Source organism: Ochotona curzoniae, unplaced genomic scaffold (genome assembly GCF_017591425.1).
Source record: "Ochotona curzoniae isolate NIBS_2020 unplaced genomic scaffold, NIBS_Ocur_1.0 contig_523, whole genome shotgun sequence".
Classification (NCBI taxonomy): Eukaryota; Metazoa; Chordata; class Mammalia; order Lagomorpha; family Ochotonidae; genus Ochotona; species Ochotona curzoniae.
Genome location: NW_024466459.1, coordinates 8,320,500 through 8,336,000, shown reverse-complemented (window position 1 = coordinate 8,336,000; position 15,501 = coordinate 8,320,500). Strand labels below are relative to the sequence as shown.

The 15,501-nt window shown below is 57.8% G+C and overlaps 1 protein-coding gene across 1 annotated transcript; it reads right to left on the bottom strand.

The window, feature by feature from the left end:
* Positions 1-6,381: 6,381 nt before the first annotated feature.
* Positions 6,382-14,258, bottom strand: GPRC5C (G protein-coupled receptor class C group 5 member C). Its single transcript, XM_040989414.1, has 4 exons — positions 13,211-14,258; positions 9,780-9,874; positions 8,043-8,195; positions 6,382-6,414 (listed from the first exon to the last, which is right to left on the bottom strand). The coding sequence occupies exons 1-4, from the start codon at positions 14,256-14,258 to the stop codon at positions 6,382-6,384; spliced, it is 1,329 nt and encodes a 442-aa protein (XP_040845348.1).
* Positions 14,259-15,501: the final 1,243 nt, after the last annotated feature.

Genomic DNA, 15,501 nt, shown 5'->3' with positions numbered 1-15,501 from the left:
AAATCTTTAAAAATAAATAAAACTCAGGCCTGGTATGGTAGCCTAGTGGCTAAAGTCCTTGCTTTACACAAGCTGGGTTCCCAAATGGGTACCAGTTCTAATCCTGGCGGTCCCGCTTCCCACCCTACTCCCTGCCTGTGGCCTGGGAGAGCAGTTAAGGATGGCCCAAAGCCTACACCCATGTGGGAGACATGGAAGAAGCTCCTGGCTCCTGGCTTTGGATCAGCTCAGCTCAGGCCGTTGCAGCCATTTGGGGAGTGAACCAGCAGATGGAAGAACTCTCTGGGTACAATGGTCAGAACTGAGCTGATTTGAGTCCAGGAACTGGAGGCATCTTCTGTATCTCCCGTGTGATGTAAGATCCCAAGGGCTTGGGCCATCCTCCGCTGCTTTCTCAAGCCATGAGTAGGGAACTGGATGGGAGTGGAGCAGCTGGGACTTGAACCAGCGCCTATGTGGGATGTAGGCTTAGCCTATTGTGTCATGGAGCCAGCCCCCAAAATAAATACATTTGTAAAAAATTGCCTTTAAAAATCTTAACAATCATACAGGGAGCTTTTTTTTTTTTTTTTTTTTTTTTTTTAAGACGCAGGCCTGAACTTTCTGCCCTGCTGCCCCGACCTTTTTCATGCAGTTGCTGGAATCTGAGATGCGGCATGCTCCTCCATGTCCACCAGGGGGCGCGCAAAGCCCAGGTACCACTTACCATCCACGGTGCACCTTATTTAAGGCTGCCTCCGGAAGACAGGAAGGTTAAAATACGACGACGACACCTCCTTTCTAGGAGTTCACGGCTCGGTAGGAAACGTGTAACGAAAGACAGGGAAACAGAGGGCTCCTTAAGGCAGGAATTACTATGAAATGCCAGCAGCCCAGGCTTCTGGACCCCAGTCCTCACTTTGACCTGCAGGTCCCCCAGCTCTGCCAAGGGGAGGACAGCAGGCCCGTGGACATTCCAGGCCATGCAGCCGGTCCCTAAACATCTAAACAGACACTGGACTTGGGGCACAGCCTCGGGTTATTAGGCTCCTCTCTTTTCTGCGCCTCACAAAAGGTGAGCAGGTGAAAGCTTTTGGCCCTCAGCAGCGACTGCTTCCCCGGAGGCCTTCCCCCCAGCCCTGCGTTAAGCAGAGTCTGGGAAGGGGTCGGGCTTACTGAGTTAGGGGACCTGCTGCTTGAGCAAGCTTGAACATGCAGGAGTTGGGGGAACACCTGGCACTTCTCTGGTGTTCAGTAGTGGCAGATGCGATGGTCCAGTACAGGTATAGGGCAAGGCAGGGTGGGCAGGGCAGGGTAGAGTAGGCCCAGCCACCTACGTGATAATTCTCAGTTCCCAAGGATCAAGACCCCAGTCTGGTTATCTCACATGTGGCGCCGAGGCCTGGGTGGTTATCTTAACCACCTGACAGGAGAGGAGGTGGTGGAGCACTCTGGACGCCCCTGGGAGATGCTAAGGGCTCAGTTGCCTGGAGTTTTTCCCGCTGGGAGAGCAGCAGGGAGTAGGGGTGAAGGAGCGGGTGGAGGAGGAAGGAGGCCAGGGCAATGGCCACGATCCCCCCACACACACCCAGGAGGCTGCTGCAAGGGCGTGGCCCGCCTGTGGTGCTTGGCAAGGCCACAGCACCGCTGCCCACCCCTGCCCGCAGCCAGGGTTTACGGCTGGCTCAGGACTCTGCTTCCAGGCTGAGTCTGGATAGGGGAGAGGGGGAGGGGCTGGGGTTGTGGTCTCCAGAGTGCAAGGGGAGGGAGAAGGGCTGGGGCCACGGTCCCTTGAGCCTGGGGAAGGGGCACAGGGGTGAGGGGCAGAAGCTAAGACTGCAAGCTTTCAACCTCAGAAGGGGAGGGGACAGGAAGGGCAGTTCTCCCAGGGGTCCTGACCCTGACTTGCCCCTGCCCAGCTGGCCCCAGGGCAGCCATGTATGTCCTTCCACTTTCCCATTCTCATGTCCTTTTATTTGAAAGACAGATTTAGAGAAAAAGAGAGAGGTTATCTTCCATCTGCTGGTTCAGTTTGCAAATGGCCACAACAGCCAGAACTGAGCTGATCCGAAGTCAGGAGCCAGGAGCTTCTTCCAGGTCTCCCATGTGGGTGCAAGGGCCCAAGGTTTTGGGCCATCCTCTACTGATTTTCCAGGCCATAAGCAGGGAGCAGCCAAGAGGTGAGGCGCCCATATGTGACTCCAGTGTCTTTAGGCGAAGGATTAGCCTGTTGAGCCACGGTGCTGGCCCCAGCATCGGTCCTTTGAAAGCCACTGTCCCATACACCTTGCATGCCACAATCTAGGCTCGAGGACCACGCCCTAGTGGACATCGCAGCTGCCACGGCGTGAGGTCCTGCGCCTCTGGCAGCTGCACTGGCGGGCCTCAGCCCGGCACCCGCCCCCACCATCAGCTGCCTCAGGCTGGCACCTGCATCCCAGGCCGCGCCCGACAGCCTCACCCACGCCTCCTGCCCAGCCCCAGGTGCTAAAGGCATGGGGGAAGAACCAGCATCTGTCCATCTGTTTCCAGCTCTCAAATGAGTCACTTTCAAAAAAACACCGCCCCTCTGCATTCTACCAGGCATATTGGGGTGAGGGGGTCACTGCTGCCTGTACCCCTTGCCCACCGTCTCTGCGTCATCCCCCTGACTCTGATGGGTCTGGCATAGGGACTGAACAAGGTCCTCCGTGAACTGCGTGTGTGTGCCTATATGTACATGTGTGATGGATATGAGTGACTGTATGACTGAAGTGGCTCTGTGTGTACATGTGTGATGGATATGAGTGACTGTCTGACTGAAGTGGCTCTGTGTGTGCATGTGTGATGGAGTATGAGTGACTGTCTGACTGAAGTGGCTCTGTGTGTGCATGTGTGATGGAGTATGAGTGACTGTATGACTGAAGTGGCTCTGTGTGTGCATGTGTGACAGTTATAGGAGATGACAGACCGGGTCCCGGGTACAACATGTGCCCCACAGCTGGGCCCTGCTGCCCAGGACATGCCCTGACAGCCCCTAGGCTCAGGGTGGCCTCAGCCAGCCTTTCCCCATGACCCCAAGGCTGCATCAGGGGCCTTCTGTGGTGGCCTGCCCAGGACCTGCTTGGCACCCACAGCGGCAGCCGGGATTGCATGGAGTGAGGAGTTGGCAGGTCACTTGTGGTGGCCAAGATTACAGTCTCCAGACTGGACCCATGTCCTGGTCCCATGTTCCCTCACCTCCCACCCCCAGAAAGTTGAAGATGGCCTTGTTGGCACAGGGCATTTGTCACATCCTGGGAAGCCTGGGCAGTGCTGCTGGCCTCCGGTGGTGGCAGGCTAGGAACGCTGCCCTCTGCCCCACACTGTGTGCACGGAGACCCTGTGCACCCCACATGGATCTCCCCTCTCGGAAACAGGGACCTGCTTCTTCAACGCCCTGCTTTGCTCTGGGCTGAAAGCGACAGCCGGGAAGGGGGCAGGTCCCGGCTCCAGGGTGGGACAGCCAAGAGCTGACCACTGCAGTCTGGGAAGCTGGGAAGCGACGTGGCCGGGGGAGGGGGGGGGCTGCTGCGGGAGTCCAGACAGCGGGCACTGGGTCAGGTTGCAGGAGGCGGCGCCTGGGCAGACGGCCTTGGATTGGCTGGGGTGCCGGATGCGGATGCTGTGCCCCCACTCCAGGTGCGCTGGGGGCCGTGGGGGTGTCCTCAGGGGGATTCTACAGCCCTGAGGATCTGGTGTAAAACTTTTGAGTACTCTTGGACTGCTGCAGGTGACCCCCAACTCAGTGGCGTCTGCATGAGTGGAGAGGTCCATTTTACCAATAAACAGAGGACTCAGGGAGCAGCCCTAAGAGCCAGCACCTGAACCTGCAGATCCTGGTCCTGTCCCCACTCCTTGCCCTGCCCCGGGACAGCTGGGTCTCCCGGCCACTTCCGGGCCCCTGCCTGTTAGCAGCAGGCTCTTTTCAAGGAGGATGAGGTCAGAGCCACACCCGGAGCCCCAGGAGACTGAGGGCAGGCTGAGCACTACCGGGCTGGTGCAATGCTAAATAATTCACGCAGGCGGCCCCGAGCAGGGGCTGCAGCTTCCGCCAGTGGCGGTGGTGGAGACAGCAGACTGGAAGCCCAGCCCCCTACCCCTACCCCTGACCTTGGCGGGTCCCCCTGGGGGTTGGACAAAGTGCTGGGCTTGGTGAAAGAGGATCAGAGGGCTGAATCACTGCTGGGGGCAGATGGCGTCCTGCCGCCTGTCCCCCACACTCACCTGTGAGCTGGGCTGCGCAGGTGCACCTGCACCAGGAGCCGCACTGCTTTGTGGGAGGTGTGACCCATCCTCCTCCAGCCCCAGGCTGACTCATGCCTTCTTTCCCACAGAATGTGGAAACAGGGGACCCCTGGTCTCTGGGCTAGCTGAGAACTCAGCATCGGTTAGAGGCTTGGCTTCCCTCCTGCTCGGAGAATCAGTCTGCAGCCAGAAGAAAGTAGCAGGCAGCATGAGGCCGAACTCCTGGGCACAGCAGAGACCCAGCGTTAGCCTGGTGACCACAAAGCTACAGCAGGTGGGATGCAGCTCGGCCCCCTCTGAGAAAGCCCCGTCTCCTCCTTGCAGCTCAGGACTGGAAAGCAAGGCCTTGCCCACTGCTGAGTCCAGGCAGGTCCACCCTCCCCAGCCTCCCTGACAGACCTACCACCCCCACCCCTGGAACTTGGCAGTAAACACACCCACGTTCACCTGCTGCCTGGCACCGCCAGGGGCTCCTGTGATGCGCTTGCCTAGGGAAGCAAGATAACACCTTTATTCACTACAAGGGATCCTGGGACCACTGACCCAGGTCAAGAGCAGGTGGAGATACACAGAGCTCCTCTTGCCCTGTCCATGTGCACTTAGCCAGGAGCCAGGAACTCCATCTGGGTCTCCCCCAGGTGGGTGGCAGGGACCTAAGTGCTGACTCTCGGGCACAATAGCATGGAGCTGGACTGGAAATCTGGGAGTGGTCAGGACTCGAACCAGGCACTCCGATGCACTCTGGGGTGCAGGTGTCCCAAGTCAGGGCTTAATATGTCCAAAGTCACTGGCAGCTGGGGACAGCAGGGTGGTGCTGGAGAACTGTGGGACCACCTACTGACCTTGTGCTCACCCCCAACCCTGGGCATCAACCCTGGGGGTGCTCACCCCCAACCCTGGGCACCCGGAGGTGATGCAGGGCTGAGGCCTGCACTCCAGGGACCATGTGACAAGAGTAGGCCAGCCCTGCCTGGACCCCAAGTGCAAGACACAGGATGCTACCAGAAGTCCCCTCCCTGGACTCTGTCCTGGGTGCCAGGATCATATAAATCCTGAGAAAGGCCCCCTCTTGCAGGGTGGCTGTGAGGACCCCTGGGGTTCGTCCTAGGGCTGAGGACTCCAAGGGTCTGCTGGTGACGCAAGCAGTACTGTCTCATCCACCTGCTGTCCACGGTGAGGCACATTCACCAGTCCTGGAGCCCTAAAGCGCTACCCAGCGCTAAGCCCCAGTCACAGCCAAGGCCCAGACCTGGATCCGTCTGGTCCAGGACCCTCCGCTGGTCCCTAAGAACACAGCCTGACAGCCTGCTGGAGTCTCCTAAGGGTGCTTGTAAGTCCTTACTGGAGACATCCAGATAGCCACAGGAGTCCGCACTACACCCAATAACTTGTGGGGTTCAGATCACCCAGGAGCGTTTACACCCGTACCTGCTCCACAGCCACCTTCTGAACTGCCTCGGAGAGAAAACCTGTGGTTCATAAATCGTGCAAGTTCCGACTCTTCGGGGCTCCCTGTGAGGTAGTTCTGGATGAAGACCGCATCCTCAGCTGGGGCCAGTGTGGTGGTCCCATCCCAGGTGGCCCAGCTGGGAACAGACAGCAGACGGGCCAGGTCCAGGCTTGGTGGTGGGACCCAGTTAGCCGAAAGCTGGGCACGGCTTGGCCAGGGTCACGATGGGAAGGGCACACAGTCAGGGCCCCCAGGCCATGAAGAGACACACAGGTGTCCAGGCTGAGGTTGGCCTCGGCTCAACGGGCTTCCCTAGCCCAGGCTGAGGTGGTCGTGGGGGGAAGGAGGTGGCCACCTGTCACCGTGACTAGTCTCTGAAGACTCCCAGAGAAGATCCACCCAGGCCCAGAGCAGGACAGCCCAGAGCCGGCACTCAGGTGACCAGGCCAGGAAGGTCGCGTGTCGAGACAGCCTCTGTGGCTACTGCTCACAGTACAAGGACCACCTGGAGAGCCACGCTGTGGGAGCAGGGGGACTGAGAGGGGACAGGGAGCCACGTGGGATGCTGTAGTCACTCCCCACCCAGTGCTCTGTGTCAGGTAAGTGACCTCTGGTCCCTCCTGGCTCCAAGGCCAAGGGCAGGGAAGATGCTGGGCCCGGACGACGCGCCATCCGGGAAGAGGGCGTTACCATCTCGTTGGATTTTGCGGGGACTGAGCCTAAAGTAACCAGAAAAAAAAAAGAGTCAAAGGAATCACTCTGCCTGGGTGATTTTATTTAGCAAAAATAAAAAATAAAAAATGAGGCTTTCAGTCCCCAGGGGCCTGCTGCAGTCTGAACAGAGGGCGAAGTTTGCCAGACGTCTCATTTTCCTTCCGGCATCCTTTCTCTCCTTTCAAACTAGAACATTCTTTTTCCCTACAACCAATGTCAGAAAATAGCTTCTGACTGCTGTAGAGGCAACTTTCCCAGGCCTGGGATGGGCAGGTCCCCAGGACAAGCTTGAGCAGCCTGGAGCCTGTGCCCCTCCTTGTCCACACTACTGGAGGACTTAGGACGCTGGAGCCTGTGGACCACCCCACCTCCCCAGGGCAGGCCAAGGAGGGTCTCAGGTGGGCACCAGGGAAGTGCATGCACAAAGCCCTTATTGCCAGTCAAGTACTAAGCACGTGGACATGTCAACAACTGCCCAGGAAGGACAGCAGCCACCAGGGTCTCCACCGGGGTCAGCCAGCCCTGGCCCTCTCTGCTCACCCCTACATCAGGGAAACCCACGAGGCTCTTCACTCCCTTTCCTAGTGAGGAGTGGTTCTTCTTTCCCCCAGAGCTGCCTGCTCCTGGGGCTGCCTCCCTGCTATGCTCCTGTTGCACCCAGTGCAGGACACCCCAGGGGAAAGCTGCCTGCACTGGCCCCATCCAGACATAGGCCTGCATCCCAGGTACGAGAGGAGTCCACAGTTCTTCCTGACCACACTCGACACAGGCATGGGGCCCGCTCCAGCCCCCTTGCTCAGACGGCGGCATCCGCCACTGAATTCCATGGATGGAAAACTCAACAGCAACTTTCCACAAGAGCCGGGTTTGGGAAGAGAACAGTTACCCGGAGGCTGACATGTCAGGCTTGTGGGGTTAAGCCACTGCCAGCAACAGTGGGTCTCCCCACGTGGGCGCCAGTTCGAGTCCTATCTGCTCTAGTTCCAATCCTGCTCCCTGCTGAGGCATGCTTGGGGCCCTGCACCCACAGGGGAGACCCTGAAGAAGCTCCTGGTTTCAGCTTGGCCCAGCCCTGGCCACTGCTGCCTTCAAGAGAATATACCAGTGGATGGAAAATCTGTCCCTCTGTGTGTGTTTAACTCTGCCTTTCAAATACATAAATAAATCTTCAGTAAGAGCCACCCAGAGGTTCCTGTGGACAGAGACTGGGTCGCAGCCGCTGAACTTCCGGTTCAGGAACCACGATGGCGCAGCACGGGTTAATAAAGCAGACACGTTTATTAGGGCATCTTGGTCCTCACAGAGGAGCAAGCTCAGGCCCGGAGCACCTGGCGGCCACCACCCCACAAATACTATTTGGCCGGAGCAGGAGCACCATTGGGGGGTCCTGGCACGAAGCTAGGGCTGGCTCCCCAACTCCACAAATACTGAGGTGTGGGTGGGCGTGCCCAGGACTGCACACCCCCATCCGGGGACATTGGCAGAGGGAACCTCATGCTCGGAGACCAAGGCTGCCTGGAGCTAGGGTACAGGCTCTGCGAGGCTGCCTCGCCCGGACCAGGGCCATCCCCAGAGCCATCTGGCTCCTCCAAGCACCTCCTCCTCAGTCCCACACGTAAGGGTTTCTAAAGACCTGAGAATTTTTGCCATCTTTGGACGCTGTGGCCGCTTGGTGACTCCGGGTGGCCGCGTACATGTCCTCGGCCCGCAGGGTGGAGTTGGCACTGCCCATCACCTGGCTGTTGGCAGTGGCCCGCGGGAGGATGACGTCGTACGCTCCCTCAGCCTGCAAAGAAGAACAGGCGGTGTCACAGCGAGGGGTCCGGGAGCAGGTGTCCGCCTGGCGGGACGCATGCAGGCTTGGCTTCCTGCAGGGCCTGCCTGCCAGGCTCCCACATCTCCCTCCACCCGCTCCAGTTAGATCTGGGCTGGAGGACTGCCTCCCTGAAGACAGGAGCTGGCTTGGTGCCCGCAGCCTCTCCCTGCCCCTGGGGTCGCCTCAGCGGGCACCTCCAGATCCCCCACCCAGGACTGGGTCACCACTCCCTGCTCGCCACAGCTCCCAGCCTGTCTGCCTGAGTCTCCTACAATGCCCAGCACCCCATTGCTGGGCCCTGAAGTACCCACACCTCTCCAGCCACGGTCCTGGACTGGCTGGTCTGATCTGAAACCTGAACTTCCCCGCTCCCCCAAGGCCCCTTTCTAGCTGGAGATTCTGCAGCAGGGACTGCGACAGAGGCTCCTGAGGCACCAGCTCTCGCCATGGAGGGAGCGTGAACTCCCAGGTCCACCTGCTTCCCTTACCCCCACAGAAAGGGGCCGGTTCAAACCTTGGCTTGCTGGCACCAGACTCACCTGATCTGTCAGGCCTCTTACCCTTGGAACTGGGTAGGGCAAGGGGGCAGTAAATGTTAGCCCACTGGGTGGGGAGTGGGAGCCCTGATTCACACAGAGGGCATATGTGCCTGGGGCAGTCGCTCCACTCCCAGGGCCACAAGGTGACATCAGAGAGATCCTGAGAGAATATCAGCGTCTCTCGCCTGCCACCCCACGCAGCCTACTATGCTGGAAGCCAGTTTCCAGATAACCTAATGCTGGGGGCTTGGGCACTGCATTCTAAGAATCAGAAGGAAAAAACGAAAACCAGCCCAGCTAGGCAGGTGGCCCTCAGCGCACACACCAGGGAAGGGGAGCATGGCTTCCTCCCTCGCCCTGCTGGTCCTCTGCTGTTCTTAGAGGTTCCTTCACAGTCCCGCCCCAATCACAGGCTCCAGCGGCAACAGGAACTGGGGCCAGCCTGCCCAAGCTGGTGTGTTGGAGGGGAGGGGGCGGGAGAGTGGTGAGAACCCCGCCCGCTGACTTCCCTGCTTCCTGTTCCCAGCATCCTGCCCGGGCAGGTCAGTGAGCTCGCCCCCTCAGTGCTGACTAGCCCAGAGCCTTCCTGTTCCCACTGCTTTCCTGGCTAATCAAGCATCTGGCTTCCAGACCCCAGAGGAGGTGCAAGGTCAGGACGCGCTGCCTGTGTGCACGGGATGAGGAGGGGAGCTGGAGACCCCTCTTGGGACAGACAGCCTTTGGCCCCTTGAAGAGCGCCTGGCCGTGACCCTCCTGTCACTTCCCAAGCTCCAAGCCACCAGTGAGGGCTGGCTCCACAGCAGCCTGCCTGGCATGGGTGTGCTGCCAGTCAGTGACATAGGCGGGGTCCCCGGGCCAGAGTCCAAGGCAGTGGCTATCTGGACCTCAGAAAAGGGCCTGAGAACTGACCCTGGGCTTGGCCCAGGCCAGCCAGCTCCATCTCAACCCTCAGCTGCCCTAACCCTCCCCGATACACCTGCTGGACTGTCCCCTGCAGCCCAGGGACCCCACTCACCGGGCCCTTGTGCATCAGGGTCATCTCAGTGGGCTGGTACACGCTGGTCAACAGTTGCCCATTGTAGCCGCTGTATGGAGACACGGGTCTCTTGGCTGTAATGGCAAACAGGAACACTTAGGGGGTGCCTGGGCTCTGGGCTCCCCTCCACACCCCCCATCCCTCAACCCAAGCCAGGTTCTCCTGCAGGGCAGGGAAGAGCAGTGGCGCTGGGCTGCGGGCACTGGGGCCCTTTCCCATTGCTTGACTTCCTTGCCAAGTGGAACTCCCCCCACGCCTCCCCCACCCCTCCCCACCTCCCTGCCAGGCTACCCCCCTCCTCTAGAATAGCTCTGGAAAAAAATGCTATGTCAGCACCTTCACATCCCCATCCGCCCTCCAGGACCAGAGGCCAAGAGGGGCACACGGGCCTTCCGCCCCGGCCTCCTGAGATGGCCAGCCTCCAGCTCCGGCCCCTGCCGCTACAGGCCAGGTGCCAGGGTAAACAAGCTGAGACCCTCCCTCCCCCACCCACAGCCTAAGACTCCTCACATCTTAGTAGGGCTACGCTGAGTGGAGTTTCCGCACCACCCCCCCTCAACACCCGGAACCTGCTGGGGAGACTAAATGCCTAACTGGCCCGTGGCCCCCAAGGCAAGTTTCCAGAACTGTCTGTAACAGCAGCAATACTCCAGACATGCTGCACCCGCAGAGCCCACAGGCAGGCCAGGGGCACCCTGCAGCTGCCTGGCTCCTCTAGGGCGTAGGGATCACAACCTATAGGGGATCCTCTGAGTGCTGGCCTCATTCCATTGATTTTTTTCATTAAAAAATAAATAAATAAACTCACACCCCAGAAGTGTCTGCTGAGAGGACAAAAGCAGGGAGGTGTTTGGCCTGGATGGACAGACACGAGGGGAAGAACAGAGGCGGGGCAGTGACTCCCAGCACGTGTCCCCAGGGCTCCCGGTTCCTCTCTGTCCTGTGGCTTCATCAGCTGCCACTCCCCATGCAGACTCAGTGGCACCTGGCAGAGCGGGCCAGTGTTCAGGCCGCCCAGGTGGACAGGTCAAGATCAAGGGCCCAGCAGAACAAGGGTCTCACAGCCTGTGGAGCGGCAGGGATTTCTCTCATTCAGGAGCCTGATTCACCACTTAGCCTCTGCCTCCCCAGCAGTGGCCACTGCCTGAAGGGTTCCATCCGAGTCTCACTATATGAGTACCAGGGCCCCCTGCTCTCGTGCCATCCTTTACTGCTTTCCCAGAAGGCTTAGCAGGGAGCAGGACTGCAAGTGAAGCAGCTGAGACTGTGACCCCACAACAGAGGCAGGGCCCAGGGCGTTCAGCAACTGCCGCTGGTCCTCACCGTTGACCTCCAGGCTGCTCAGACGCTGCACAGCGGAAAAGCAGCATTCACTGGGAAGGCCTTTGTTTAAAGAATATAAAGATAATCATGAATGCACACATAATAGAAAATCAAGTTCAAGGCTGGCACTGTGGCATAGCAACGTTAAGCCACCACCTGCAGCATCAGCATTCCATAAGGATGCAGATTGGATTCTCAGACGCTCCCTTTCCGATTCAGCTCCTTGCTAACGTGCCTGGGAAAACAGTAGAGGATGGCCCAAGTGCCTGGGCTCTTGAACCCATGCGGGAGACCCAGAAGAAGTGTCTGGCTGCAGGCTTGGGACTGGCCCAACTCTAGCCATCCTGGCCACTGGAGAGTGACCCGATGGATGGAAGAACTCCTCTCATTGTCTGTAACTCTGTCTTTTGAACACATAAATGCATCCTTAGAGAAAGAAAAGTGAAGTCTAGCAAGACATTAACAGTAAAATAACAGCCACACAGACAGCTGACACTTGGCCAGGCCCGAGCAGTGCACACCCACATGTGGAACCCATGCAAGAGGGGTCACAGGCAAGCATGCCAAGGCTTGCAGAGGCACCAGCGAGCAGTGGTCCCTATGGGGAAGGATCAGGATGGTACAAGGCAGAACTGAGGAGGCAGCGAAGGGAAATCCGGTTTAATCTGGAATGTCTGAAAATTTACACTGAGAAGCCTGGCACGATGGCCCAACTGGCTAATCCTTCTCCCTGCAAATGCTGGGACCCTTTATGGGCGCCAGTTTGTGTCCCAGCTGCTCCACTTCCCATCGAAGTCCTTGCTAATGTATCTGGGAAAGCAGCAGAAGATGGTCCAAGTGCTTGGGCCCCTGCACCCACATGGAAGGCCAGGAAGCTCCAGGCTCCTGGCTTCGGTCTGGCCAGGGCTGTTGCAGCCATTCGGAGAACCAATGAATCAATGATCTCTTTCTCTCCCTCCATCCTTCTGTCATTATAATTCGCCATTCAGATAGTAAATAATGATTTTAAAGATTTATTTATTTTTATTGGAAAGTCAGATATACAGAGGAAGAGAGACAGAGAGGAAGATCTTCCATCCAGTGATTCACACCCCAAGTGACCACTATGGCTGGAGCTGCGTCAATCCAAAACCAAGAGCCAGGAGCTCTTCAGGTCTCCCACGCAGGTGCAGGATCCCAAGGCTTTGGGTCATCCTCGACTGCTTTCCCGGGCCACAAGTAGGGAGCTGGATGACAAGCCGGGCCACCGGGATTAGAACTGGCACCCATATGGGTGGGATCCTGGCACGTTCAAGGTGAAGACTTTAGCTGCTAGGCCACCATGCAGGGGCCATAATGTTTAGAAAATGGGATTTAGGGGTGGGCGTGTGGTGCACCTGCTGCTTAGGACACTCAAATCCAAATACCTGCGACAAAGTCCCACCTCCAATTCTGATCCACTTCCTGCTAATGTGTCTGACAGGCAGCAGGTGTCGGCTGAAGCACTTGGGGTTGTGCCCTTCTGGAAGGAGTTCCTTGCTCCTGGCTTCAGCCTGACCCAGACTAGCTGTTGCTGGCATTTAAGACGTGAACCAGCAGCTGAAAAATGTCTCCATCACACAATGATTGTTTTTAAAAGTGAATTCCCGGGAGGGGACAAGCGAGGTGTCACAGTAGGCTAATACCCTGCCCTGTGACACCAGCATCCTATATGGGTACTGGTTCGTATCCCAGGTGCTCCACTTCCAATCCATCTTCCTACCTATGGCCTGGAAAAGCAGTGGAGGATGGTCCAAAGCCTTGGGCCCCTGCACCCACGTGGAATACTCCTGGTTTCAGTCAGCCTAGCTCTGGCTATTTGGGGAGTAATATAGTGAATGAAATAGCTTCTCTTTTTGTCTCTCCTTCTCTCTCTGTAGACTCTACCTTTCCAATTAAAATAAATATTTATAAAAAAAAATGTTAAGTGGTATCTGGGGACTTTAAAGCAGCAATCTAGGTAACCTAAAACAATCTTCCCTTTTGTTGAGCAGGTGGGTTCCCCAGCCTGCAGCGAAATCACGCCGGATGGAGGGCAGGAGGGCACAGGTGGGGGTCGGGAGACACACCTGCTGCAGGCTCATCCATGGAAAACGCCTTGTTCTCCACAAACATGCTCTGGCCAGTCTGCTCCTTGAGGATGGTCTCATAGCCCACGCCCCTGGTGGGATACATGTCCCCTTGGTAGCTCTGCTCGGGGCTGGCCTTTGTCACCTGGGAGACCTCGGGGATGACATAGAAGAGAACGAAGGCCCAGGCATTGGCAGCGAGGGCAATGGCCAGCGTGGGATCGTCCCAAGTGGGGCTGTTGTGCTGCTCGTTGCCATAGGTGTACATGACAATCCACACCACCCAGATGGTGATGGATGTGACCGTGCTGAGCAGTACAAAGACCCCATGCTTATGCCTGTGTTTGAAACGGCCACACAGGGCGGGCCAGGCGCCCACGAAGGCCCCCAGCAGCAGCAGCATGACATAGATGAGCGCCATGACAAAGTCCATGTTGGCGATGGCGCAGGGCGAGGCCACGGCCCAGCTGGCACTGCCGTTGCCTGCAGCTCCACCACTGCTCTCGCCGGCCCCACGCACCAGGGTGATGACCAGCCACTCCGTGTTGATGATGACTTCCACGAGGGTCAACAACAGGGACACGAGGAAGATGACCCAGCCCCGCGGCCCGTGGTTCTTCCGGGCCAAGAAGTTCAGGGCAAAAACGTGGGCCACCAGGCAGGAGAAGCAGATGGCAAACAGGACTCCGAAGAGGAAGCGGCGGGAGGCACAAGTGGAAAAGTCCGGCTTGACCACGCAGGCAAACACAAGGCAGAAGAGCCCCAGAGTGCCCAGCAGAAAGAAGACCTGGGTGCCCAGCAGGCTGCGCTTGCGGCTGTCCTGCACGAAGGGCAGGCTGGCCACAAGGATGATGGTGAGCACAAATGTGGTGACGACGCCCGCTCCGGCCACTGCCTCCAAGACGATGCCCCAGGCGCCGGAGCGGTCACACAGGTTGTAGTAAAGGGGGTTGAGGTCCGGGCTACAGCCTGGTGGGGCACTCTGGGCTCCTGGCAGGAGGAAGAGGCCCAGGCCCAGGCACACCAGCATGGCCCTGTGTGTTGCCATCCTGGCTCCCAGGCCAGGCTCCAGCTGGGACCCTGGAGACAGAAGGATAAGGGACAAAGTCAGTGCGCCAAGGCCAGACCCCAGCACACGTAGGATTGCCTCTGCCCCAGCCCCTCCAGACCTTAGCCGAGGGGCTAGAGGACCTGTGCTTCTGAATCCTTCTGAACACACAGCCAGATGAAATGAAGCCTGTTTGTCATTCCTGTTCCCTACCAGGGAAAAGGGAGCCACTCCCTTCCACCCCGAAATCTGGGTTCAAATATTCCCTAAGCTCTAGCAGCCAGGGATGGAGCAGAGAGACATGTGAACAAGTCAAAAACCAAGATTATCCATTCAGCACTCGCTCTCTGCCCATGGACTCCCAGAGTCCGGTGGATGAAGGTGCTGGGTCCCTAAATTCCGTCCCTGTGATGCCCAAACCCACGGCCAGGCACTCACTCATGCAGCAAGCATTTGATGAGCACCCGGCCTGTGTACACTCCTACATGAAGAGACAGCGGCTGACCACGCACACCTGCTCGCCCTCCAGCTCCCCTCGGCCCTTCATTCCCCTTCAGTGCCTACTCTCCGCTTCTGAAGCTGGAGTTCTTTGTGGCTCAGATGCTCCAGGCAAGGGGAAAAATAAACTCATTCTTCAGCTAGGGAGTTGATGACTTCATGCAACAATTCTCCGGTGAGGCATGAACATTTTAAAAAGCCAAGAGCCAAGAACCAGGCAACGCAAAACCCCAAGGAATGCACCTGTAATAGAAGACTTCTAGAAAGCAAGTGAGAAGATCTTAACACCCGGAAGGTAACATATTGTTCCCCCACTGCTCCTGGAAGTTGTGCCAACCCATACCAACCCCAACTCGCAATGTCTGTCCGATTCTCCCAGTCTGGCAAGGAGGATGAAAACAAACAGGCAGAGGGAAGTGACGAAGCAAATCTGAGTTTTCCAATCAAAATTTGGCTTCACCGACAGAAATGTTAAGCGCCTTAAAAAGCAAGGTATCAAGTGCAGATGAACGAAATGCAAGCTCCCCAATCTAAGTCACCACATTTGTTCAAGTGACCAGCTGTAACCCTGCGTCTGCCAGTCAGAGTAGGAACTGTGGGAGACAAGTAGTCAGGCTTTCCCTGGCTGACAGGGAAATGGCATCATCTGGCTAAAGTCCTCGCCTTGAACACACCGGGATCCCATAACGGCGCTTGGGTCGAATCCCGGCAGCCCCACTTCCCACACAGCTCCCTGCTTGCAGCC

Excerpts from the sequence above, each read along its gene's own strand:
- GPRC5C (XM_040989414.1), bottom strand. The coding sequence starts at position 14,258 with ATGGCAACACACAGGGCCATGCTGGTGTGCCTGGGCCTGGGCCTCTTC. Across the intron at positions 9,875-13,210 it reads CATGGATGAGCCTGCAGCAG|CCAAGAGACCCGTGTCTCCA; the intron begins GTGTGTCTCCCG and ends TTGCCATTACAG. Across the intron at positions 6,415-8,042 it reads AAGATGGCAAAAATTCTCAG|GCTCAGTCCCCGCAAAATCC; the intron begins GTCTTTAGAAAC and ends TGGTTACTTTAG.